This window comes from Triturus cristatus, chromosome 1_1, assembly GCF_964204655.1.
Source record: "Triturus cristatus chromosome 1_1, aTriCri1.1, whole genome shotgun sequence".
Lineage (NCBI taxonomy): Eukaryota > Metazoa > Chordata > Amphibia > Caudata > Salamandridae > Triturus > Triturus cristatus.
This window is the reverse complement of record NC_140579.1, coordinates 22,230,515-22,257,713: the sequence shown is the minus strand read 5'-3', so window position 1 is coordinate 22,257,713 and position 27,199 is coordinate 22,230,515. Positions and strand designations below refer to the sequence as shown.

Below are 27,199 nucleotides of genomic sequence, written 5' to 3'. Positions count from 1 at the left end.
AAGTTTTTGCAAATTACCATGAAGTTCAACTTCATGGTAATTTGCGCCCCCTAGTAGCGAAATCGCTACTTCAAAGTGGTTCTTGCATCGCAGTTAAGGAATCACAAAATGCGATTCCTTAAATGCAATCACAATTTGAGAACTCACAATTAATTGCGAGTTCTCAAATTGCGAGGGCCTTGACCCTTGATGCATCGCAAAAGCTAATTTTGCGATCGCAAACGGCTGATTTTTGCGAATGGCACCGTTTGCGATCGCAAAAAGCTTTGATGCATGTGCCAGATAGTGTGAGTGTAAAGCGCCACTGCCAGGGCCGGACTGGCCGTCGCGGGCACCGGGCAATCCCCCGGTGCGCCGCATGGGTGGGGGCCGGCTTTGGGCCTCTGGGGGCCGTTTTTGTTACAGGGCCGTTTTTGCAGCATAGCTGCAAAATTAGCCCTGTAACAAAATCGGCCGAAAACCGGCCCTGGCAAAGAACTTGGCGGCACCCCCAACTCCCCAGGGGGGCCTGCCGAGCACTTTGCCAGGGCCGGTTTTGGTTCCCAGTCCGGCCCTGGCCACTGCTTTGCTCCCGGCGCTCTGTCCCCCCTGCTGTACCAGCTGCTAGCCCTGCTCACCACCCTGCCCGAGGCCTGCAGGCGATCTGTTAGAAGGGAGACGCCTGGCGCTGCAGCCAGAAAGAGATACAAGCCTTCCCTCGGGTCTTCTTCACACATCCAGGACAGGGAGCCAGCCCTCCGTCCCTGCTGGTCAGGCTCGCCAGGCAAGGCAACGAGAACGGCCCTCGCCAGACCCCTGGCTTCCTAACAGGGATTATTGCTGGGGCCCTGGCGATGTTTGAGTGGAGAATTCTGTCTTTTCGGCTCACAAAGGCAGATGCATAAAAACATGCCCGGCAGGAAGCAGGATGTGCCCACGCAACAGATATATATCTGGGCTTCAGAAGCGCGACTGCGACCGAGTGACACATCACAAGGATACAGAGTGGGCGCCATGCGGATGAGCACAGCCCTGCGCACAGGGAGCCCCCCACACGCAGTCACTGCAGTTTGTCTGCACAAAGTCGCACACAAGGTAGACACACAGTTCAGAGATGTCAGCACCGAATTTACCGAAGGCTTGGTTAACATCTCGAACAGGGATACAGGAAGCCATCTGCACCTGCACTATCTTCAGTCGGTGCCACCAACAGTCACCCCTCTATGCCAGGTAGGATCCCACTAGGAGGATGAAAGGTTGAGTAATGAGGCTGGTCCTCTGCCAGGCTGCACCTGTATCTGCCCTGGTATACAAAGAAGTGATGGAGGGAATACCTGAATCATCTCAGACACTGGTCATTACTCGGTGCTGCATCCCAGTCCATCATTATTGTGCACACCGCGTCACCGGAGTGTGGACCACGCCATATGCAAGTCAGTCTTCACCCTGCTCCACTGGAAACAGTCCAGCCCGCGCTGCCAAGCCAGGTCCTCCAGAATCGCCCTAATTCGGGCTCATGGGCCAGCTATAGCTTGGTCTCAGTGACACAGTGTGCACAGGACCCATGTCTGGACATACCCGTCCCACTTATGGCGACTCGCTAAAGTGTATAAACAAGTATTTGCAATGCAATAGGTCTTGCAATTGCGAGATTTTGAGCTATTGGAATTGTAAATGACAATGCCTTTTATTTATGTGTTTAAAAAACCAGCAATACTAAAAGGCATTGTCATTTACAATACCAAGAGGTCAAATGTTTCTAAAATGGGAGACCTATTGCATTGCAAATGCTTGTTACAAATGTTGGTAATTACACTTGTTGGCCTTCCCAGTTCTAGGAAACATAAAAAAGGATTAATGTGCACGGGTGATAAATGAATGACAGCGGGGAGATTGGGTGTTTTTTTAAGATGTAAAATAGTCCATCATGCATTCCGAAGGAAGCCTTTCCTGGAAGTCATAATGACTTAAAAAACAAGGATCAGAGAGGCCTGGCTGTGCAGTCACACTGGAAAAACAAGCATTTGCAATGCAATAGGTCTCGCATTTGTTAAACTTAGAGCTGTTGGCGTTGAAAAGAACAATGTTTTTGCTTCTGACTTTTTACACCGATGGCAATAGTGCAATGCAAATATATAAGTACTCCACTGGAAATAAAATAACAAAAGTAAAAAACACTGTCATTTTTAACGCCAACAGCTCTAACTTTAACAAATGCGAGACCTAGTGCCTTGCAAATGCTAGTTTAATTTACCAATCCGAAAAGGGTCTTAAATTATTAATGATAATAAAAAAATAGGTAGCAATTAGTTTTGTTAACTTAAAAAAATAATTTAAAAAATAGGACTTTGGGTCTGCCGTGCAATGGAGGAAGGGATGGGTCAGGGAGGAGAGCACACACGCGTAGAACAGGGAGCACAGAGGGATAAGCACTTGGGTGAAAGGGACAGATGCACACAAGCGAGGGAGAGCAACACGAAACACACTACACAAGGGAAAGAAGCACAGGCTAATATACTCATATGAAAAGGGTCTTACATTTATAATAAAAAAATACAGCGAGCAAGCGGTTGGTTTTGGCAATTTAAAAAAAATAATTAGAAAATAGGACCGAAGAGGAGAAATGCAGCACTGGGACAGCTGCTTTCAGCCATTTTGCATCCATGCTCCTCTCTCGATCACTCACTCTGCGCGCGCCCCTCCACCCCCAAGTTGTTGCACAATGCGCGTGTGCCCTGGCAAGTATCCGCCGTAGGCTTACAGAATAGCCTTGGCAATTACGAAGATACTCCTTTTGCTTGCGCTTCCTAGAAGAATGGAGACAGCCCGATGATGATTTTATGTATAGAAAAAGTGGGCCCCCGTGTAGTTATTGGAAGCGGATGCCTGCATAAGTAATGTCCTGTGAGTGGTGTGCAGCGGACGCCACCATTGTAAAACAAATAAAAAAGCGGCCTCCATTTTTTATTTTATTTATTAAAACATGGGCGACAGGCCCTCCCTCAGACGGGGCACTGGGAGGTCAGTGTTTGATGATTTATAAACCAAGATCGAGTACTGTAGCAGCAAATGAAGCCACCACCCCCGAGTACCACCAGTGCGTCTACATCCAGACGTCAAAATGCAATTAACCCAAAAATGACCGAAGGAAGTCTTTCCTACAACGGCACCAAACTTTCGCCTAGGAAAAGAGACTCTGTTTCATGAACATTCTTAGACAGTAAACAAAGACAAGCGGTACCAGGGTCTTCTCCACAAAGCGGGTCTTAATTTAAAGTAAGCGCGCCTCTTCGCACCGTGTGCAGCCGGAACAGTGAGCGCACCTCCAGCCAGCGTGCGTGTCCGGCCACCGATGGAGGAACAGCGCCACTGCTGAGCAGGCTGCGCCTGAAACAAAATAGTGCTCACCGCCTACATATCGAGGACCGTGTAACGCCGCAAGTAAACGATCGTGTCCGGATGGGCTGTCCAAAAAGGAGATAGGGTGGTAACAAAGAAGCCTCATTTTCAATCGGAGGCCAGCGTTTACCATAGACGATGACGCCAGTCAATAAAAAAGATGGGCGGGGCTTCAACTCCACTTCTGAAATCTCATTTAAGACAATATGCCTCGAAGAGCGAGCGGTGCATGCGCACTGCAACGCTAGGTCTGCGAGACCTAAAAAGTCCTCCCCGTTCAAAGATACCTCAGGGCCTAGCAGAAATATGACATCTACTGCCGAGGATAAGTCACTGCATCTGCCTCAGGGGGAATGTTTCGGTCAAAAGGAAGCTGAACATTAGCCTGACTGGGCGGGGGCACGAGTGTGTCAGGCAGAGAGGATCATCAGGGTGGCAGGGCCTAGCTAAACATGCATGCATTTCTTTAGTATTGTGCGTACACCCCGTCATTAAGGTGCATCATATCACGTTACGATCCCAGAACATTTTAAACATACAGAAAAAAAAATGCAGAGTAAGGGCTTTGGCGAGCGCGGTCAAGTGATTGCCAGTGTTTTTGTCGTGCAGTTTACACATTTTAATTTGCCAATGTAAGTGTGCCATAGAGGCACGTCATCGTGTATTGAAGAGCGTTCTAAAGTGAAGCAAACCCCTTTGCTGTACAGTCCAAGCGCTTCAAAATTTACATAGGATCGTATGAGGCTAAGTACAACGAGACACGCTGTATTTTACCTTCAACGCCCCTTGGAGGAAATAAAGATAGTACTAGTACAATTAAAAACCAAAGTCATTTATGACTACTGTGATGTTTACAAGTTTCCCCTCTCAACTTGCAAACCAAAACTATGCTTTAATATACTGACGCCACTTAGGCCAACAAACCAGACGAGCGACTGCTTGCACTCTATGGTAAAGTGTATGCAGTGTGTGACCCCGCATGCAGGTTCTCGAACTGCCCCAGTGCTAGTTGAATGGTGACCAGGCATTTTAGGGGTTTAACTTTCCTGGCACGACCTGTGCGAAGGACGGCGATTTGTACAAAACGTAACACTCATTCTACGTCCAGCTGCGCACTGTGCTTATCCCTCAAGCTGTGCCTTCTCTACCCCCACTGACAAGACCAAAGACTAAAATAAAATGCCCGTTCACAATACTCCCAGCCTCACAACATGTTGGCACGCGCATTCAGTCCCTCCTCACACCCCTACTGAAGGTATCCATTAACTGTGGCCTCCCCTCAAAGGTCTGCGCTGGTCAAGCGCCATTTCATGAGCTCTCTATTCGACTATAACCACAGCTGCACTGTAGTGGCACCCCGTCACGGGGCCTGCATTCGCTCTATTCCCACAGCAGCAATCTGCTGTCACTCCTCCATGGGCCCTGCATTCACTCGTACCCTCGCAGCGCTCACACCCCTCCTCAGACCTGCATTCACACTTTGCACAGCTGCACATTGCTGGCACTGCCTCTATCCCCCACAGCTGCACCCATTCCCCAGATGATGTATTCGCATTATCCTCAGGATGGCACACTCTGCTGACACTACTACACGGGCCTTACATCAAACTATCACGGTAGTGGACCACTTTTCCTGGGCCCTAAAGGCAGCTGCTCAATTAACTTTTGGCCCTCACAGGCCGCCCCACGTCCTTTGTCTCATTTATAAGGGGCTGCAGACGGACACAGGACACGTAGGTGCAACCCCCACCGAGCCTCACACTTCCCAGCAGGGACAGCTTGTCCTCAATACTATCCATATAAAAAAAACCACACCATTCAAGTGCAAAACTTCGCACTGCCCCTCGCTGTAGAGTATCACACACACACCATACACGGAGAATAAGCCACCCTGAATCGACACTCCACACCAACGTCACACAAAGAAAACTGACCTGCTACCCACTTTGTTCTACACGAAGGTGTCCACTCACTGCACGTAATAATGGAAAAGACCATTCGCTGTGCACGATGATAATCTTTAACACAATCATTTGCAATGTAATAGGTCTCACATTTACGCAAGCTTAAGCTATTGGCATTCTAAATGACAATGCCAATAGCTTACACTCACATAAATGCGAGACATATTGCATTGCAAATGCTTGCTTAACTTTAAAACTGTGCGCAGCGCAGCTTCAAGGACACCGCGCTCGTTTTTTTTTTTTACTCTAACACTGAGCGCCGTGTCCTTGAAGCAGGCCCAGCGCTCAGTGTTAACCCCTGAGCGCCACTTCTAAAAAATACCCTAATCCACCATGCATCGCAAAGCGAGCAGCGCGTGCGCTGCAACGCTAGGCAAGACCTAAAAAGTGATGCGTGGAATGCTTGAACTAATCTCAGCCACTGCTAATTACATGGGACCACATCTCAGTCCATCGCTACTGTGCACACCATGTCACCTCAGTTTGGACCTAGCCATATGCAAATTTGTCTTGACCCTGCTCCTGTGGGAACAGTCCAGCCCCAACTGCCAGGTCAGGTCCTCCCTGAACCAGAACACAAGCAAACCAAGACAGGTTTTGCCCTAGTTAGGGCTCATCAGCCACGTATAGCTTGGTCCAGTGGCACAGTGTACGATGGACTTTTTTGCATACTTAGTGTGTCGACCTATGTGGGATGGGTATGCCCACACATGGGCCGAGTGCACTATGCGTCACTGGAACCAAGCTATACCTGGCTGCTGAATCCTAACTAGGGCAAAACCAGTTCTGGGTTGCTTGTGATTTCATGTATTCCACCGAAAGCGTGCCGCAATAGTCTTCTTGCGACATAAACAAATATACACACAGCATAAAGTCACAGCATCAAGTCCGGACCCTTTCTTAAGAACACACACAGAATACCAGTACTTCTCAGGTACGCCACATAATGACTATAATGACTATGGACTGTACCGACCACCGACATGACCACTGATGTGAAGCTCCGGCTTGCACCAAATCATATAAGATGGCTGTGCATGTGCCAAAGCCGACAAATGTCCTGGCATTCTGGTCCAGCTTACGTCATACAGGAGAAGACAGCGATCCATGCAAGCCCCAGCTTGCACATAATTGAAAGCTAGACTACACAAAACTGCATAGCCACACCAGGATCAGCGACTTACTTCACAGATAGCAATATAATACTACTGAATGATACTCATTTGTGTATCAATGAGTGTAAAACATAAATGAAGGTCTGATCTGCCCCTCCATGAAAAAGAGGGAGGCGCGGGGCTAGTCAATCACGGTTGCACGGATGGCGGCAAGCGGCAGCCGGAGTTGGCAACGCATGAATGTGAATTACTGGGGTCCCTGGAAGTGAGGGCAGTTTATGTGCGAGACCCTCGGGTCTCTGTGGCATGCAAAGAGGAAAAATGCATATCTGAGACGGTGCTCTCATCCTTGGTGTGCACCACCGTCCATTCTCTGTGCTACTAAGCGCCTTTGAAATGAGGCCATGGAGAAAGCGTTCCTGAGTTAATGACATACCCTAGTATTCATTCTAACTGAATGATTCCAACCGTGGCACAGCACAGATCACCCAGCTTCAATTATTTTCTGTCGTTTTCCTCTGTGAACAAACACGGGACCTTTTCACCAAAGCACCGCAGAAATAACGATGGCCGAGACTCAGGCGATGAATTCCAGAGAGCAGATGACGAACAGAGACCGCGGATTCCTAGCACAGAGCTTGGGCTAGTGTTAATCCCCGAAGCGTGACTCCATGCTGCTTGAGCACAAATCCTTCAAGACCTACTTTTTCACACGCAGATCTTTCAACAATGTATATGCCTTACTTGTTTCAGTTTGTTTGACAAATATACCATTTGTCGCATTAAGCGCAGACTGCCTTTGCTCGCTTTTCTTGCGGAGCCACTGACCTGGGAGAGCAGGAGGCACCTTCATCCCAGCCTCTGTACAGCCAGACCCTAAGGAAGGAGCCTAAAGGCCCACCTGGGTGACCCTGGTATGGGGGCCCAACTCTCCTCATACAGCAAACCTAGTTAGATCCACCATCAATGCATGAAAGCAATGTCCCAAAGGTACTCACGCAGACAGAGGGCAGCCAGCAGCCGCAGACCAGACTCAGGGGCGAAGCAGGTGGGGAAGAGCGGCTGCAGCACGTAGTTGGAGAAGGTGAGGGCGATGACAGCCTGGTTGGTGGGATACATCACCAGCACTGCGATCCACAACCGAAGGAACCTGGGAGCAGGAGGGAAAGGGTCAAGGGACAGAGAGGGGGCATAAGGGAAGCAGAGCATGGCACAGAAAGGAAGGAGAGGCAGAAAAAAGTCAAAGGACAGAAGGCAAATGGAGGGAGAGAGAGAGGACGAATGAACAGAATGCGAAGAATCAGTGAGAGGACCAATGAATAAAGAGAGAAGGAAAAGGGACAGAGGGAGGACCAAGGGACGAAAGGTGAAAGACCAGGCAACAGAAGGACACATACAACAAAAGAAAGAGAAGATAAAAAGGTATGTGGAGGAATAAGGGACATCGGGTGAATCAAATGAAAGAGATGAAGAGATAAAAAAAAATGAAGAGACAGATGAAAAGGCAGAGCCAATGAGGGAGATCGAAAGAAGGAAGGGTGGGAGACAGGGCCACAATAGAGATAGATATAGGGCGAGGTGTGAAGGAGACAGCAATGCAGTCGCAAGAGGAAAGGTAAGGGTCAGAGAGGCGGTGACATGGTCCCAAGAGGGACAGAGATGCAGCAACAGGGGGAAGAAAGAAGTGGAAGTGAGAGAGGAAGGGCAAAGGGAAGCAGGGATGGAAGAAAGGAAAAGTTATGTTTAGTTAAAACAAGGTTAGCTTATATTATCCATAAACGAATTCACTGAATACAAAGAGACTTTATCCATCTAGTCCGCAGGATTCAAATCTTTCTCCCGGAACCTGCACAGTAATACCTAAAGAGCTGCCCTGTTCACTTCAAATTCCCGCCCTCGCCACCAATGGCGCAACCTTTTCTCGCAGGTTAAGCGGAGGTCGCTGCGCTACTGCAAGAAATTAAAAGTTAGAACTACCGATTGACATGAAATAAACTATGTCCAGCCTGTAGTAGAGATCATTTCTAACAACTGGCAATCCTAGGAGCTGTGTTCAGCGGTTCTTCAACAGCAGGAATTTTACTAAGGAACCGAATTACATGTGGCCAGGGAAAGTACAAACTGCACTCAGAAGTATGCACAACACGGGGCACGTAATTCAGCACCATTCCAAACTCTACCATGAGGAGAAAGAACCACCACAGAAACTGGGGTTCACTGGGGAAAGCATGGATTGTCCTGCCCTCCTCGCTGTCCTATTTCAGTCAGTAACTAAGGATTCACACTAAATATGTAAAGAGGGACTCACTATTCAAGGGGCAGAAACTAAAATTTGGAAGCGAACCATCTGGGTGTTTAACATATGCACAGTTGCAGTCTTCATAAATTCAACGTTCAGCTCCCATCAGAAAGGAGAACCTATCTCGACCTGTGTTTTCTGTAAACCCTCAAGAACACTACAAATGGCGGCCACTTTGAAGGACAGCTCATAACTTGGATTTTCATGACGACCGACACATTAACTCTATAACAAAGCATCTCTTTTGCCTCGACTCCAAAGACCATGAAAACAGCTCCAGCATGGCGCTCTTAAGAGTCAAAGCCTTTGAATGCACCAATCGAAAACTCTTCTACATTTAAATGAGCCCACGACACAGGAAAGTGTTTCCTGGCTTCTTCAAAAGCTTTCATTCATTCATAAAAATTCTCCTTTTGAGCCAAAGCATCCAGCATTGGTCAAGGGGGCTAAGAATCCAGCATTGGTCAAAGGGGCTAAGAATCCAGCATTGGTCAAGGCGGCTAAGAATCCAGCATTGGTCAAGGCGGCTAAGAATCCAGCATTGGTCAAGGCGGCTAAGAATCCAGCATTGGTCAAGGGGGCTAAGAATCCAGCATTGGTCAAGGGGGCTAAGAATCCAGCATTGGTCAAGGGGGCTAAGAATCCAGCATTGGTCAAGGCGGCTAAGAATCCAGCATTGGTCAAGGGGCCTAAGAATCCAGCATTGGTCAAAGGGGCTAAGAATCCAGCATTGGTCAAGGGGGCTAAGAATCCAGCATTGGTCAAAGGGGGCTAATAATCCAGCATTGGTCAAGGGGGCTAAGAATCCAGCATTGGTCAAAGGGGCTAAGAATCCAGCATTGGTCAAAGGGGCTAAGAATCCAGCATTGGTCAAGGGGGCTAAGAATCCAGCATTGGTCAAGGCGGCTAAGAATCCAGCATTGGTCAAGGCGGCTAAGAATCCAGCATTGGTAAGAATCCAGCATTGGTCAAGGGGGCTAAGAATCCAGCATTGGTCAAGGGGGCTAAGAATCCAGCATTGGTCAAGGGGGCTAAGAATCCAGCATTGGTCAAAGGGGCTAAGAATCCAGCATTGGTCAAGGGGGCTAAGAATCCAGCATTGGTCAAAGGGGGCTAAGAATCCAGCATTGGTCAAGGGGGCTAAGAATCCAGCATTGGTCAAGGGGACTAAGAATCCAGCATTGGTCAAAGGGGCTAAGAATCCAGCATTGGTCAAGGGGGCTAAGAATCCAGCATTGGTCAAGGGGGCTAAGAATCCAGCATTGGTCAAGGGGGCTAAGAATCCAGCATTGGTCAAGGGGGCTAAGAATCCAGCATTGGTCAAGGGGGCTAAGAATCCAGCATTGGTCAAAGGAGCTAAGAATCCAGCATTGGTCAAAGGGGCTAAGAATCCAGCATTGGTCAAGGGGGCTAAGAATCCAGCATTGGTCAAGGGGGCTAAGAATCCAGCATTGGTCAAAGGGGCTAAGAATCCAGCATTGGTCAAGGGGGCTAAGAATCCAGCATTGGTCAAGGGGGCTAAGTATCCAGCATTGGTCAAAGGGGCTAAGAATCCAGCATTGGTCAAAGGGGCTAAGAATCCAGCATTGGTCAAGGGGGCTAAGAATCAAGGAGGCTAAGAATCCAGCATTGGTCAAAGGGGCTAAGAATCCAGCATTGGTCAAAGGGGCTAAGAATCCAGGATTGGTCAAGGGGGCTAAGAATCCAGCAGTGGTCAAGGGGCTAAGAATCCAGTATTGGTCAAAGGGGGCTAATAATCCAGCATTGGTCAAGGGGGCTAAGAATCCAGCATTGGTCAAAGGGGGCTAAGAATCCAGCATTGGTCAAGGGGGCTAAGAATCCAGCATTGGTCAAAGTTGCTAAGAATCCAGCATTGGTCAAGGGGCTAAGAATCCAGCATTGGTCAAGGGGGCTAAGAATCCAGCATTGGTCAAGGGGGCTAAGAATCCAGCATTGGTCAAGGGGGCTAAGAATCCAGGATTGGTGAAGGGGGCTAAGAATCCAGCATTGGTGAAGGGGGCTAAGAATCCAGCATTGGTCAAGGGGGCTAAGAATCCAGCATTGGTGAAGGGGGCTAAGAATCCAGCATTGGTCCAGGGGGTCAAGAATCCAGCATTGGTCAAGGGGGCTAAGAATCCAGCATTGGTCAAAGGGGCTAAGAATCCAGCATTGGTCAAGGGGGCTAAGAATCCAGCATTGGTCAAGGGGGCTAAGAATCCAGCATTGGTCAAGGGGGCTAAGAATCCAGCATTGGTCAAGGCGGCTAAGAATCCAGCATTGGTCAAAGGGGCTAAGAATCCAGCATTGGTCAAGGGGCTAAGAATCCTGCATTGGTCAAGGGGGCTAAGAATCCAGCATTGGTCAAAGGGGCTAAGAATCCAGCATTGGTCAAAGGGGCTAAGAATCCAGCATTGGTCAAAGGGGCTAAGAATCCAGCATTGGTCAAAGGGGCTAAGAATCCAGCATTGGTCAAGGGGGCTAAGAATCCAGCATTGGTCAAGGGGGCTAAGAATCCAGGATTGGTCAAAGGGGCTAAGAATCCAGCATTGGTCAAGGGGGCTAAGAATCCAGCATTGGTCAAGGGGGCTAAGAATCCTGCATTGGTCAAGGGGGCTAAGAATCCTGCATTGGTCAAGGGGGCTAAGAATCCAGGATTGGTCAAGGGGGCTAAGAATCCAGCATTGGTCAAGGGGGCTAAGAATCCAGCATTGGTCAAGGGGGCTAAGAATCCAGCATTGGTCAAGGGGGAAAAGAATCCAGCATTGGTCAAGGGGGCTAAGAATCCAGCATTGGTCAAGGGGGCTAAGAATCCAGCATTGGTCAAGGGGGCTAAGAATCCAGCATTGGTCAAAGGGGCTAAGAATCCAGCATTGGTCAAGGGGGCTAAGAATCCAGATTGATAATAGGGACTTGTTTGGTAGTGAAAATACCAGGATTCAACGGACCTTTACTGAAGGTCTCTTTTACTCCTTTTTTTGAAAGGAAGAGAAGGTTTCTCGCAAAAGCCCCGGGTGTTTGCTTCTATTAGTAGAGCAGATGGGCTAACCGAGATCGAACGGCATTAACACCGAAGACTGGTTCAACGCTATGATTGGCAGCATCCAAAGGACTTGCGGTGATTTCCTCTCAGACAGACGGAGAACCCTGCACCTCTCCCTCCTCAATTTTAGGGATGTGAATAGGGCAAAAATGCAGTCATTCCCCCCCCTTGGAAGTTCTGTGAGTACAGACGGGGAGCAGAACGCCATTGCCCCCCATCTCACATGTTAAACGCAGGAAGGGAATGGGAAATGCAATCCTGTTAGAAAGGATGGGAGGAAGTCACATCTCCAATCCATGCCCCGCAAACAAACCCAGAAGCCATTTCGCCCAGTGTTGGTGATCTGAGAACATATGTCGCGGGGAATTAAACTCAGTGCGATTAAGCAAAGGACTTAGAAAGACCACTCATTTTAATCTGAAATCCACGGGTTTTGCTCACAGCTCCTAACATTTGACTGGCTTAACATAAAGTTCTGGTAAATTAAAAGCTAGTCAGAGCTAGGTAGCACCCGACCCAGCCTCATTGATATACCATATGCATGCCTTATAACTCGCACATAATCCTAATTTTCGTTCAGAGTAATTAAGTTGTCCACTAAATTTAGGGGGCATTTTTTTGTTGCTAAATTAATCTGAATTGTAGTGAAGTCTGGTGCCTGCCTTTATTTGTCACAGATATGTTTTCCAGGGATACGTGTCAGTATTAAAAAAGTACTAAATCCTGAATCTTTGTGACATCTTATTCCTCCTTTAGAAACTGTGCGAGGGTCAGTTTGTATGGTCAGTTTGTATGGTTCTGGACCAGGGTTATATCTTAGGCACAGACTGTTATGACATTACTTTATGGGACATCTACCTTGATTGCTTCCAGTTTTCTGAAAGGAATCTCTCACCGGTGGGCACCCTACTGGACCCAGGTGTCCACACCTTATGTCCTTTATGTGTGCGTGCTAGGATAGGGGCGGGGGTGCCATCCATGGATGCAGGTTCAAGCCTTCAAACAATGTGTACTTTGCAGAAATATGCTAGTCGTGCACGGTTATGTTCCTCAGTGTCCAGTCACCCAGTTCTTTCTGGATGCATTTTTCATTTCATTCTTGTGATGGAAAGGTGCTTGAAAATGAGGCTGACTCTATCTTCCACCCTGTGAGCACATGTCTAATGGGGACCAGGGCGGCGCGTAAACAGTGTTATTAAAGAACAGTATCATCTTAACCCTCATAAGGTGATTGGATCTCACACCTTGAATAGAACTTCCAGTAGTTACTAGTAAGAAGCCTTCAAGGGGGCAGACAGACTCCTGACAGGGAAGTAGGTAGTGACCACTGAAATAAACAACAAAGATTAATGGTGACCGGGGACATCCTATAGGAGCGATGAAGAAAAATAACTTTCAGAAGAGGCAAATTGTGGTGGACAGATCACAAGAACTGGAAGCAACAGTTCTTTACAATTGCAAGAAGCCATAGACATGAATTGCTCTCATAGTAACGCTGTAATAAAGTGGACCATGCTGTGGTATTGCCATTTGCATTGCTTCAACTCTTCTCAGCGTGAACTCTTTGAGGTTGGTCTGATGGTAAATATCATCAGTCTTTTTACAGAAGTCCAATGCTCAGTGTGGGGTTGTTGGTTTGGGTGGATGGACCGCACTGCAATAGAAACATTCGGCACGGCAATGGTTTGCAGATCCCTCCTTTGACCCGGGCCTGTTTTATTCTATTTCTGCAAACACGGCTCCAAAAGCAGCGGGATTCAAAGCTTCAGAGGCATTTTAGCAGAGACTGTGACAGGATAATGCTGGTTTTAACTACACCCAGAGGAAGCGGAACCGTGCTCGCGTGCGCCTGAGCTGGTGGTTCTGGTAGTGAAGGCGACTTGGAGAGGCTGTGAGGACAAACAACTTTTGTTCTGTGCGGGAAGATAGGGGACCACTAAAATGTGGAATCAAGAGATATACAGATCTCTGCAGGTTTGCTGGGAATAATGCATGACTTTGGTCTCATGTGACAGCATACACTCCTGAAAGATAGTGGAGTCTCTTTGGTGAGAAGCTAGCAGGAAACAGATGTCTCACAAGAGTCCAGAATTACAGACCATGCAGGTCCTGGTTGCCCCTGGAAGAGTCCAACCAGGAGGGAAATAACAGCTCCATGTTTTGCCCTTGTACCTGGTACCCGAGAGGTGAACCCATGTTGGCCTTCAACCAGTTCAGCAAGTCCAAGGCTGCCTCATTCAGCAGCAGTCACCAGCAGTGTGTGGCACTGCTAATCCCTCCCTGCTTAGAGGCACAGAATGCTGCTGCTCTGAGGGACTCGTGTGAAGTTTGTGCCATCCGGGGTTCTCAACCAGGGTGGGTGAAGGGCATCAGTTGGCTGGAAAGGCAGACTTGCAATTACAAGGAGTGCTGGCAGACAGCTCCAGGACTGACAAGCTGCAGAGGGAGTTGACGCTTGGGTGCTAGCCAGGTAAAGTAAAGAGCCCACAAACACTGAACCGTTTTCACGTCTGCCGGAGGAAGAGACTTCTTAGACCAGAAATTCAGCAAGCTGTCTCTTAAAGCCTACAGACAAAGGAGCAAGCCCACGATTTATGCTGCCATACCCATCACATGCCCATCTGCCCTGTGAGTACTATCCAGGACAATGCTATACATGTTGCTATTCATAAGATGTATAGTAACCTCACCATCCCTTGAGAGAATAAAGGACATTTCCAGTTTTGACTTGTTTGACTTCAGCTATACGGCCCAGTAAGCCTCCATCCCCCGAGAGCTGGTCAGTCGTTCTGATTTCCGTGCTGTTTGACAGAGGCATATAGCTCGTCTCATTTCATGAGCCCGGCCACATATCGACTTACCCAGTCTTCCAAAAACTCCTGCTTTTCAACGATGCATGCACCCTTGAGACTTTCTGCCTCTAGCTTAAGAAAGCTAGAAGGCATGGGGGTTTTATCTGGGTGAAATGAACAAACAATGGATGGAAAATGATTGATAACCTACTTAAAGTATTAATGAAATGACAATCTTTTGAACACTTGGGTTGGCACGCACCACTTATTGTGCCACCGTCGCAGTAACAAAGTGAGAGCATGGCTCTAGGTCGGCCACTGCAGCCTAGTCGGGTAGCTTGTAAATTGCCAACTCAGCATGGCAAAATAACTCTTTTTGCCAAGTCCAGAACTTCAATTTTAATATTTGTAAGTCACTTCTAAGGTAGGCCTTAGGAACCCATAAGGCAGGGTACATGATATAAAGACAGAGGACGTGTTTCTTTTATGTTTTACATGTCCGGAGAGTGAAAACTCACCATTGTTGTTTTCACTGTAGCAAGGTTGGTCGTTTCATTGACACGGGGTCACACATTTACACTCCTAAAGTGCTAACTTCCATTTGGGACTACCAAAAGTATTACTTCAAGGTATCAAATTAATTGTAACATTAAATCAGAAACTATGCTGAAGTCGGATTCAAAGTAACTATTAGTGCAAAATCACCACTTTCTTACCTAAAGTTTCTAGTAGCCGTTTCGGATTAGCTACAGCAGTTGTCAGCTGAGACAGCCTGTTGCCCTCCTGACTGGAGGTGTGAATCCCTCACCGGGCAAGAGGAACAAGCATTTACAATGCAACGGTCTCGGCATTGTTAAAGTTAGAGCTATTGGCATTGCTCATGACAATGCCGTTTCTTTAAATGTTTTAAAAACAAAAACATAAACAAAAATAATGTCATGAGCAATGCCAATAGCTCTAACTTTACCAATGCCGAGACCATTGCATTGTAAATGCTTGTCTTGAATCAGGGGCCATCAGAGTTTTACGGACGTCTGTTAGTAGGTGAGTGGACTGCGAGCATGTGGGCCCAACACAAAAAGGTTAAGAGGTCGCCCGGGCCATTACCCCAACTCAGGGGAAGAGGCACTTACACAGAACACAGACCAACTCTTACCTTTGGACTCGATCTTCGGTGCTGCTAACTTCTGTCTAACAACCGCTCGTACCAGACCCAGCTAAGTGCACAGACTTGGTAGATGTCGCATGAGCGTTTATCAGTTGGGTGGGTTTATGTTTGCTGCTCGTGCGGTGGGTAAACTGTGGCAGAGATGATTTCCTCTCAGTTGAGGACATCAGTAAGATGCAGTATTTATGCAGTGTTCTCAACTGCAGAAGTGACCAAGTGCATTGGAGCGTTTCACATAGACACCTAGTACATCACATAGACACCTAGTACATCACATAGGCACCTAGTACATTACACAAGGTCAGATCGTGCTTATCGTTTGTATGTATTCATTTGTATTGCACTTTTGTTGGGTTAACAAGGCTTTTGCTTCTGTATTTTGGTAGCTAAAAGGAACCGCAGACCCGCGCTGTCCCTTTTCCATCCCAGTGCATTATGGGTGCTGTAGTTTGGTGTTGATAACGATTTGCAACAGAAAGGCACAGGTCTGAAACACTGTCCTGGCAGAGCGAGTCAACTCTTGGGAAGATTGCGGCAGGAAGGCTAGTCAGTCAAGCAAATAATGAGGACGCGGAAATCTTAGCCAAGCGCTCCCCTAGTTACTGCAGTGTAGTGAGCGACCAAAACAAGAGAATGCCCTGGCCTTCCGAAGGGGCCTCCTCTCACAGGGGCACACATGAAAAGGTAAGGTGTTGGGTCGGCACCTGCCCTCCTGGGCATCCTCAGCCAGAAGGCTCAAGCACAGAAAAGGTTTGCACTTTTTGTGTCCTATTGTTAAAAGTTTATTTCCTCATTAGTTCGTGAGTCACTCAGTGGGCCCCCACCATTCCCACCAGCCCGAGGGGCTTTAGTGTTAGTATTTTTGTGGGTTTTCCCGTTTGTACATCTGTTTGAAGCTACCCAACTATTTTCATTATTTGCAGCTGAGATGTCATATTTTGTGTGAATGCTTACAATCTTTGCTGAAGCGAACACGCGCAATTTATGTGTTTGCGTGCTCGGCCGTGTTGAGAACCCCTAGAAAAATGTGCGCATGAAGCCAGAACGGTACTATTTTGCTTCAAACACTCCGAGATCCGTGTAAAACTGCAACTCGCAGCTTTAATTTTCCGTAGTCTTCTTGGCCTTTTAGTTATAAATATTTAACAGGCGCACTTTAAAGTTTAACAAAAACAACAGTTAGGAAACACAACAGGTAATTCACTTAGGGGGATAAGGATTTATTTTTATGTCCGTGGTAAAGGTGCTCGCATAGACTGGGCGCATCAGCACGCATTGGCTGAGGATGGGGAAACTTACAGTATGGGCCACTCGCAAAGACTTGATTTGCACAGCAGGGCAGGTGCTGGCTTAGTGATTTACTCAGCAGGCCACACATAATTACTTGGAAATGTGCATAGGAAAACAGTCCATAGGAAGTAGGTGTTGTGCACCGCAGGACAAGTGCAAGAGGCTGTGCTCTGCACAGCTGGACACCAGCAGGCTTGTTTCTTGCGAAGTAGATTACCTGAAGTGAGTTGGGTGGTACTGCAGTCATAGATGACAAAGCCGACTTTACTGGCCGTAGGCTCCGGAGGAATGCCTCTACTAGAGTTTGTGCTGTTTCCGGCTGTCAGGAAGTAGCCTTCTTTACTTTACCTGAGTTATAATATTAGCTAAAATCAGAAGCCTTTAATAACTCTTAGATCGTTGGAGTAAAAATGCTTTTAATAAACATAAATGTATTCTTCGCAACAAAAATCATTTCCTTCTAACGCAGGCCATAGTTCAAGTGTTCTAAAACATTTAGTGAGCATTGAAATCCTCGAAGGCACGGTTCACTGTTCAGAAAGGAGTGGTCTGCCTGCTCCTTGACAATGGTTCTGCCATGCCTGCGTGCACGCTCACCGCGGCTCCCCAACAAGAGTCTCTGAGGACGACGAGCATGCCGGGCTCTCCAGGCGGAGGGTGGGCTGTTTTCTTCCACGAGTGAGCGTGGGCAGACGCAGACATCAGGAGAGTCCGTGGTGCCAGAGAAAAGGAAGGGCACCTATATCTGTAAGTAACTAAAAACAAGGCAGAGCAAAAGGCACACCACTGCCTTTCTCCGAGGTCAAGAAGAAATGCCTCGGAGAAAGGCAGCGGCATTTTCGGATTGGGGGGCGTGTTTGTCTTTTCTCTCCTCCAGCCATTGGCTGGAGGAGAGAATGAGACTTCTTGCAAAAAACACGCCCCCCGATCCGAACAGGACGGGGCCTGATCGGAATGACTGACCTCTTCTCCAATGGCTGGCCAGCATTCAAGAGGCCAGCCAATGGAGAACAGGGGAGAAGAGGGGCGGGTTCAAGCCCCTCTTCTCCAAGTCATTAAATCTCCGACTTCCGGTTCTGCCTTTCGGCAGACCGGTAGTCCTCGACCTAAAAAGGGCCTGTCGGGTGGAGGAGGTGCGACCTCCTCCCGATACGATGGCTCAAAGGCTGCGGCCACAAATGCCCAGCTTATAAAGGGCAGCCATCATAGGCAAATGTGAGCAAACTGTAGCCTAGCCTTCTCTTTGTCAAGGTAGACAGGCTGGCATCTCCCCCAAAAGAGGGATAACCTGTTGCAGAAGCACTTTTACAGGAGGAGTTGTTCATTATACAGGATGCACCTACGGGGGATGCCTAAAGGTCTGACCAAGGTAGGAAAGATTCTGGAATCTTCGATTTGGGGAGAGAGAAGCACAGTGAGATTGTTTAGTGCCAATCCCCCAGGAAGTGATGTTAGAGTGGGTAGGATTGAATGTGGGAATTTTACCCACATTGGTTAGGGTGTCCTCCTCTCCAAAAACTCGAAACTGGTGTAAAAGTGACAACCCCGGGTATCGGCCTCAGAACACTACTGGACTCACAAAGAACAGAAGAAGGACTGCACCTGCTGAACCTGTGGACCTCAGAAAGAAAGGCTGCACTGAGGAGGACTGCACCTGCCGAACCTGTGGACCTCAGAAAGAAAGGCGGCACTGAGGAGGACTGCACCTGCTGAACCTGTGGACCTCAGAAAGAAAGGCGGCACTGAGGAGGACTGCACCTGCTGAACCTGTGGACCTCAGAAAGAAAGGCTGCACTGAGGAGGACTGCACCTGCCGAACCTGGGGACCTCAGAAAGAAAGGCTGCACTGAGGAGGACTGCACCTGCCGAACCTGTGGACCTCAGAAAGAAAGGCGGCACTGAGGAGGACTGCACCTGCTGAACCTGGGGACCTCAGAAAGAAAGGCTGCACTGAGGAGGACTGCACCTGCTGAACCTGTGGACCTCAGAAAGAAAGGCGGCACTGAGGAGGACTGCACCTGCCGAACCTGTGGACCTCAGAAAGAAAGGCTGCACTGAGGAGGACTGCACCTGCCGAACCTGTGGACCTCAGAAAGAAAGGCGGCACTGAGGAGGACTGCACCTGCCGAACCTGGGGACCTCAGAAAGAAAGGCTGCACTGAGGAGGACTGCACCTGCTGAACCTGTGGACCTCAGAAAGAAAGGCGGCACTGAGGAGGACTGCACCTGCTGAACCTGTGGACCTCAGAAAGAAAGGCTGCACTGAGGAGGACTGCACCTGCTGAACCTGTGGACCTCAGAAAGAAAGGCTGCACTGAGGAGGACTGCACCTGCTGAACCTGGGGACCTCAGAAAGAAAGGCTGCACTGAGGAGGACTGCACCTGCTGAACCTGTGGACCTCAGAAAGAAAGGCGGCACTGAGGAGGACTGCACCTGCCGAACAAAAGATGAGACTTCAAAAAGAGGACTGCTCCTGCTGTTAGAGTCACGGAGAGAGACCCCAAAGCTGGACCTGCTCCTACTTGTGCGAAGAATCAGTGAGTGGACCCTGCAACTTCAAAGTGCCCAGCTGACCTGTTACAAATGGATTTGCCCTGAACCCTGGTGGTGCAGCCCGGGAGATCAAGTCCCATCACCCAAAAGGTTCCCCCAAGCCTTAGACACTTCACTGGTGCTACAGAGTATTCTTTATACTGAGAATAACTAAAACTTGTGAGCCTAGACCTCAAAGAAAGCAGTTATTGAAAAAGAAGCAGAGGATACAACACATCACAACACAGCTCCCCAGTTGAAGCCGCCCTGAGCCGCTGACTTCAGATTGTACGGAAATGTCTTGCCGGTTTGTGGATAGCCTCAAACTCCAATCGAGAACCAAGGCTCACAATGGACCGCTGGACTTCAACTGTCTGCTGACATCAAGGCCAACGCCGAACCCAAGCTGCGGAGGACCCCGTCTATAAGCCCCATCGACAAAAAAATTAACCAGAGTATAAGTGCGAAGGAAAAAGTTTGACCAAGACCAATCGGGCTCCTGTCTCCGACCGGTACTCCCTCGCAGTCGGCTGGAAACATTTACTTTAGCCCAGATCCTTACGTTCAAGGCTCATAGACTACCATTACAAATCAAAAGCAGGGGTTTATGGGACATTTTAAGTGAAATGCGGTGATTTATGAAAACCTTTAAAAAATCACAACTCTGGTTCCCTTCATCAGATTTTTGTTGCTTCAGTCTCTTTTGAAGATAAAAATATATACTATTTTTATAAAGTGGAGTGGGATTTTTATTGCGTTGTGTCTTCTACTTTTTAACTGTTGTGGTACTCATAAATGCTTCATACTTATTTTCCTTTGAGTTAATCCGGACTGCTCTGTGCTACTGATACCCAGGACTGGACTAGGGTTTAAATCCAAGTGCCCTAACTGGACCTGATACAGAGCAGCGACATTACTAGTTGGTGAGCCCACACAACCACCCCAACTAATAATACACTTTTTCACAGGGCTGTTTGATGCAGACACACGGAAGATGACCCTGGGTCAAGCAGATGAAGAAGGTACCAAAGTGAAGAGACAGTTGATAAAAGTAACCTAGCTACTCAGCTTAGACCAAATGCACTGCAATATTTTTCCTCTTTCCAACCACAAAAAAAGTGCACAGAGCTAGAAAGAGGTAATTCACTACATAGCAAAACTCCACACAAAGAGGAAAAGAAACCAAGCGCAGCCAGCCATGTGCACCATAAGCGACGAGGGACATGCTAGGCGTCTGCCTCCCCCTTGGTTTGGCATCTCTGCAGGATGTAGTCTTTTGGAAACTATCTTGCTACAGAAACAGAGCTTGCAGCATTCTGGAGACTGCACTGGGCAACACAGAGATCACTTTCCCTAATCTGTGGTTATATCTGCGGCCTCGGTTGGCTACAATCCTGGAGGGGGTAGTTGATTAGTTCCTTACTAAGGATGCATTGAGCAGTGGGCCAGTTTCATTAGTTGTCTGCATTGCCAGCTATTTTTTGAGCCAGCTGTGGACTACTCCTTGTTTTGTTGAGAGGTAGCGACTTAAAAGTCTTACTGTGTATGTTAATTTGTAGAGCACACTCTCACCCTGGCGCTGAGCAGGTGTGAATATTGCCGATCCTATGGCCTAGAGTATCTACTCAAAGACTCAGGTCCTCAGCTTCTTGTGGAACTCAGGAAGCAATGGGGAGGCTCAGATGTGTGGAGGCAGGTGGTTTCATGCTTCAGGAGCTGTGTAGGAGAAGGTGCGACCACTGGCTCTAGCTTTCCGTATATGTGGGATGCGTGCGAGCAGGAGTCAGGCCCAGGGGAGGAACCTGGAGGGGTCGTGAAAGCAGAAGCGCTTGTTCAGGTATGCTGGTCTGAGTTGTGGAGTGCCTTTAAGGTGTGGGTGAATTAACCCAGTACGGTACTCACACCGCAATCCATATTTAGGTCTCGCAGACCTAGCGCTGGAGCGCGCATGCGCTTCTCACTCTGCATGACTTATTGTAATCGGTAAGATTTCAGAAGTGGTGTTTAAGCCCCGCCCCTGAATTTCATTGGTTTGCGTCATCATCTATGCTAAACTCTGGTTTTGGATTGTACAGAAGGCTTCTTAGTTCCTCCTTGTTACCGCCCTGTCTCCTTTTGGCCCCCCCCACCCGAACAGGATCTTTCACTTCCAGTGTTACACTGCAGATGCCAAGCTGAGTCTCCAGGGGGAGGAGGGAAACGAAGAAGGTAAACAAGCCTTCCAGCTGCCCTCTTGTCCCTCCCTCCCAGTCAGGCGCTATCCTCCAAGCGTGGTGCAAATACACCGATGGCCTTCTCTTTTTCGCCTCTGCTCTTCATCCTTCTGTAGTTACTGAAAGGTGCCGCTGAAAAATCCTCCCCCTTTTAGGTGCTTGTGTTTTTATATTTGCATGGAAAGTAGAGGGACAAAACTCTAGGGTGCTAAAGCCAGCCTCTTCCTCGTTGTCCAGTTTAACTGCTGACGTCATCACAGCTCATAAAATGGCCAAGGCGTTCTTAGAACAGGGCTATGCCGCCAGCGGGCAGTGGCTGGCAGTGCCGCGGGACCATTTCTCGGGGTGAGGAAGGTCATCGAGGACACAGCATGGCTATATACAGCGTAGGAGTATGCTCACAGCCCCTCGTTGTTGGTATAAAGGCGGTCACAACAGGCCCTAAATAAAACAGATTTCCTAACGTCCGAAAGCGACCCCTGAGATCTGGTTACAGTAAGGCTTTCTGGTCACATTGCGGATCCGTACCGTGACAAGATCCGCTGAGGACACGCTGGCTTGTGCCCCGTCCATCTGCTCTTCTATTAAGACCCTGTCGGTGTGGTGATTACAGAGCTATGCCTGTACAGGGCCTGTGTTGGTGTTATTATCTCCAGGGGATGAATGTAAGTAATCCGGCATTCGTACACAAAGTCACGAATGGCCACATGGCAACACGCAGGCCAGTTGGGCCATCAATGAGGCTTCTTAGTCCCTCCTTGTTTTACCATGACAACAGCAGTCACTTTCCGATTGCTACTTGTTTATGGTATCGAGTCATAACAGTAACCCTCCCTCCTTGCGCAGAGGTCTCCTGTGTCTTGGTTGAGGTGCAGAGCAGGCGGCGGGCCGTTCTGAATACAAGAGCTTGACGCCGGCAACAGCAGCTGACGTCCCCCCCAGAGCTTCTTGTGGTGAGTAGCTGCCGGACACTGAGCAGAGAGACAGAAGCCTCCCACGGGGCAGCTAACACCGCAGCAAAAACAGGCTCGCCCCTGGCCGTAGAATCTTCCTGAGAGAGGGACAGGCAGTGAGCGACAACATCATGCCCCGAGTGTGAGGAGGGGCTCGGATTACTTGCAGTCTATTCGTCTCGTGGCTCGGGGTGTCTAGTTAAATAAATAATGTAATTCTTTCGACCGGTTGTGTTTGCTTCAGGTGGATAATCAACAGATTTCGCGTTCCTGTATCTCAAAACAAAGTATAATTATCACGCCCCCTTCTATTAGGGCAAAGAATACAAGTACCAAAATAAACAAGGCAGGATTTTGTTTTGTTTGAAAGGTACGTGACTCTGCGGTCCAGATGTGTGAACAATACAAGCTAGAACAAGCATTTGCAAGGCAATAGGTCTCGCATTTACGTGAGTTTGAGCTATTGACATTGCAAATAACAATGCCTTTTATTTTTGTTTTTGTTTTTAAAACATAACTAAAAGCCATTGTCATTTACAATGCCACAAGCTTAAACTTGTGTAAATGCGAGACCTATTCCATTGCAAATGCTTGTTATACATGTTTTTCCTACACAATTTGTATCTGTCAGCAGACAGCATTTGATGGGGTTATGGACATATGTAGGGAGACCCTCATCAGACTCAGAACAGCGAGAGGATAGAAGCGTTCAGCAAGGCTCGAATGCATTTATCCTGTCTGGAAAGGGACAGATGGACATTTTCCCAGTCATTTTCAATTTTCCTCACAGGAAGACACCCCAAGACAGCATGCAGTTTTCCACATTTGAGCAGTTGTGTAGAAAAACCATGCGAGTCACCCTCATATTATCAATGGTTGTTGGGAAGGGTGGCATGGAAACAGCCGTATAAAGGTAGTGTTGGCTTGTGCTGACTCTTTCAGCAACAACCTGTGGATGCAGGGCACATCATGGCAGCAAGGTGAAGAAGGACTGCCCTGGCTTAGCATGGCACGGAGAAAGTGGGAAGGCTCAGTTCTCTGGCAGAAATCATGGTGGCTCCCAGTGGGTGGAAGTGGCAACTGGCAGACCAGTGTAGATTACCCTTAGCTTACAATCTCTCACGCAGCCAAATAGTGGGATCGTACCTGCAGGTATTGGCTAAATGCAAGGACACTGATTGCCAAGCTCACTATTTGGATCCACCAATTTAACTGGATATTGACTCCGGAAATGTCGTATGTCAGGAATATGCTGTTAGAAATGTAATTGGTTAGGGTGGCGCATTATGTACGAGAAGCGTTGTTAAGCCACGGCACGAGAAGTCATGCGGAGAACTATCTCATGTACAGCAGGCATATTTGTCGAATACTGTGAAGTGTCGAAAATGTTATTGAATTTGAGCTGGTAATGTGTTGTAATCTGCACTTTCATCAGCCCTCCCCGTCCATTGCATTGTTCCTAATCTGTTCCCTTGCCACCCCTGTCCTTTCCTCCTATTGGAATGTTCCTGCTGTCTTAGAATGATACAACTTCAAAGTCGATTATGTTCCTGCTACTAGGCATGTAGTAGCTGACTGCTTATCTAGATTACCGCGTAGTGGAGAGGGAACAGAAGCGGACAGCGTAATAGAACAAGTCATGCTAGTGGGGATTCCAGGTATTTCTATAGAAGACTGGGAAGTGGGAATGAGCACAGATGAGTCTCTCAACAGGTAAAAGAAACAATTGTTCATGGTTGGCCTTTAAAACAAGGGTGCTTAGATGACGATTTGAAGGATTTTGGGGAATTCGTCATGAATTAAGCATTGTAAATGAAAGAGTTATGAAGAAAGATAAGCTGGTACCGCCTAAGGATCTTTGGGCTAGAATTGCAGATCTAGCCCATGATGGCCACTTGGGCAGAAACCTGACTAAGTCTAAAGTCAGAGCATCCTACTGGTTCCCAGGTATGGATAGAATTGTAGAGAACAAAGTAAAAGAGTGCATGATTTGTGCATTGAGCGACAAAACCAAGGTCACAAGTGCTGTCCCTATGTCTCCTGTAAATGTACCTTTAGAACCATGGGATAAACTTGGTTTAGATATTATTGGTCCTTTTAAAAACTCTTTGTGGGAAGGCAAATTCATGTTAGTGTTGGTAATTACCATTCGCATTGGATAACGACAAACGTTTGTACTAAAATCAATCCGTTGTCTTTGATTGAATTTCTTTCCGATACCTTTATGACTGAAGGAATTCCCAGTACCATCATAACAGACTATGGAGTCCTATTTACTTCAGACGAAATGCATGATTTTTTGAGGAAATTGTCTATTTGTCATTTTAAAACTGCTTTGTACTGTCCAAGGGCAAATGGTCTTGTAGAACGTGTAAATCGTATGTTAAAAGAATGCATTCAAATGGCACAAATCTTATGTAAACCAGTAGATAAAGCACTTAAAAACATGCTATGGTCCAATCAAACTACACCTAATTGTGTGACGAATATTTCTCCATTTCTGCCACTCAAGGGTAGGTTACCGGGAACCAAAATGATCCCTAACTGGTTGGGAGGAGGAGAACCCAGATGGATAAACAGAGAGGAGATGGAAGGTCATGTTAAACAACATCAAGAAGTGTATACTAAAAGGTATGACTTGAAACATTAAGTGAAAGTTCCTGATTGGAAAGTTGGGTTCAGTGTAGTAGTAAAACTTCCAGTTGCCCGTCCCTTCTGTGACAGCAAGTTCTCCAAACCCATGAGAATAGTTGAGGTCAATAGGAATGTGGTCACTTTGGATGATGGTAGGAACTGGGCTATGGACAGAATTGCACATGACAATGCTACCATAGTAAGAGCTGTCATTTTCAAGATTCATCCCACACGAGGTACTATGATGCAAATCCTGAGGCTTATCATGGGGACCTTATGACTAATGGAGAACCTTTCTGCTCTCGTTCACGTAGAGCTCCTTTGTGGCATAAAGATGATATTCATTGATAACTTATCTTGTTCAGAACATCTATGTTTCCCTTCATGTAACCTGCGTTATTGTTTACATTTACATCATTATATTGCCCTTTATCCATGTTCCTCTCCTCACCATTTTACTGTTGTGTTGTGGAAGGGAGAAGTGTTGTAATCTGCTCTTTCCTCAGCCCTCGCCGTCCATTGCATTGTTCCTAATCCACTCCCTTGCCACCCCTGTCCTTTCCTCCTCTTGGAATGTTCCTACTGTCCTTGCACTGAACTGACAGTTGTTATGACAGTTACAGCTGTAAACTCTTGTTGCAGGAGGCCGTATACTTATTGCTAATAAAGAAGATTTTACAATTCACTTTGACTTTTTAATAGCAATGACATTGGGATTATTTTGAAACTGGTAAATAAAGTTATTATTTTTTTTAAAGTTACCGTTGGGTTTGAAAATGGCACTGACAGTAGGAATACAGGGGCACAGGTGCTGGCACCTTCAGAGTAGTGAAGTAAAAACTGCCCACAACTCCCAACCCTCTGGTTTCCAACTTAAAGAGAGTGAGAAACACGGCCTAGGCTGCATGAGTCCAAGCTGAAAAAAGGAAATGCACTCCAACATATGATAGCTGGCCACTAGTGGACACAGTCTCTCACAACTTGCATCAGCCCACCATCTGCCCTACAGCAGTGTAGTTTCATCTGAACAAGGCCTGGGGCCGGGGTGGAGAATGCGGACGCAATCGCAGCTACAACCACCCAGATAAGGACAACGCATGCGAACACTGAATTTAGGAGAAACAAAGTCCTAGTCTTTGTCCGCCTCTGTGCGCCCCTCTCACTGGACACTGCTCCTTCTCTCTTCTTTTGCGCTGGTCCCGTTACCCACAAAGAAGCTTATTGTTTTTAGTGTGTTTGGTCGCACTGTCGTCCATTGCGCATCTGCACTGGGGGCATACACCCCATGAGTGGCTGAGTAAAAGCCCTATCAAGCTCCTGCAAGCAAGGGTTAAGATCGTTTTGCTCACCCCATCGGTCAGTGGGGGCCTAGTTTTTGATTTGGCAATCCAGGGGTTACAGCTCAAGCTAATCCAGAGTGCACCAGGACACTATCAGAGCCACAAGGAGGGACACAGCCTTCAAGTGACCACCGCAGACCCCCGGATTGGACTAGATCATGCACGTCTGCACTGCTGAACTACGTAAGAAAGTCCTCTCTGACTTGCGTGAGTTTGGGTGATTGTGGGTCCCCCCCACTTGTCTCTGCTACTGTTGACGTCAGTTAATGTTTGCTCTAGAAATGAGCGATTGAATTCTCCTTCATATGTGCCCTCTAAATCCCATGCATGTCAGTGCTATGGTACAGAGTAGGTGGACCAGTGTTTGCCCAGCACCTACACTGGTCCTGGGCTCTATGAAACATCCATGCCATTTGCGTACATCAAAACATCTACGCTGGCATCCTGCACATATACAAAGACTATGTGTCTAAATTTCTG

At 47.6% G+C, this 27,199-nt stretch overlaps 1 protein-coding gene across 1 annotated transcript in view; it reads right to left on the bottom strand.

Annotated features, from left to right (window-relative positions):
- The window catches only part of SLC7A8 (solute carrier family 7 member 8), a 125,250-nt gene that overhangs the window by 84,855 nt on the left and 13,196 nt on the right, over window positions 1-27,199 (bottom strand). The window contains exon 4 of the mRNA XM_085642895.1: window positions 7,456-7,607. Coding sequence (XP_085499021.1) covers window positions 7,456-7,607 — 152 coding nt within the window. The remainder of the gene's footprint in view (window positions 1-7,455; window positions 7,608-27,199) is intronic.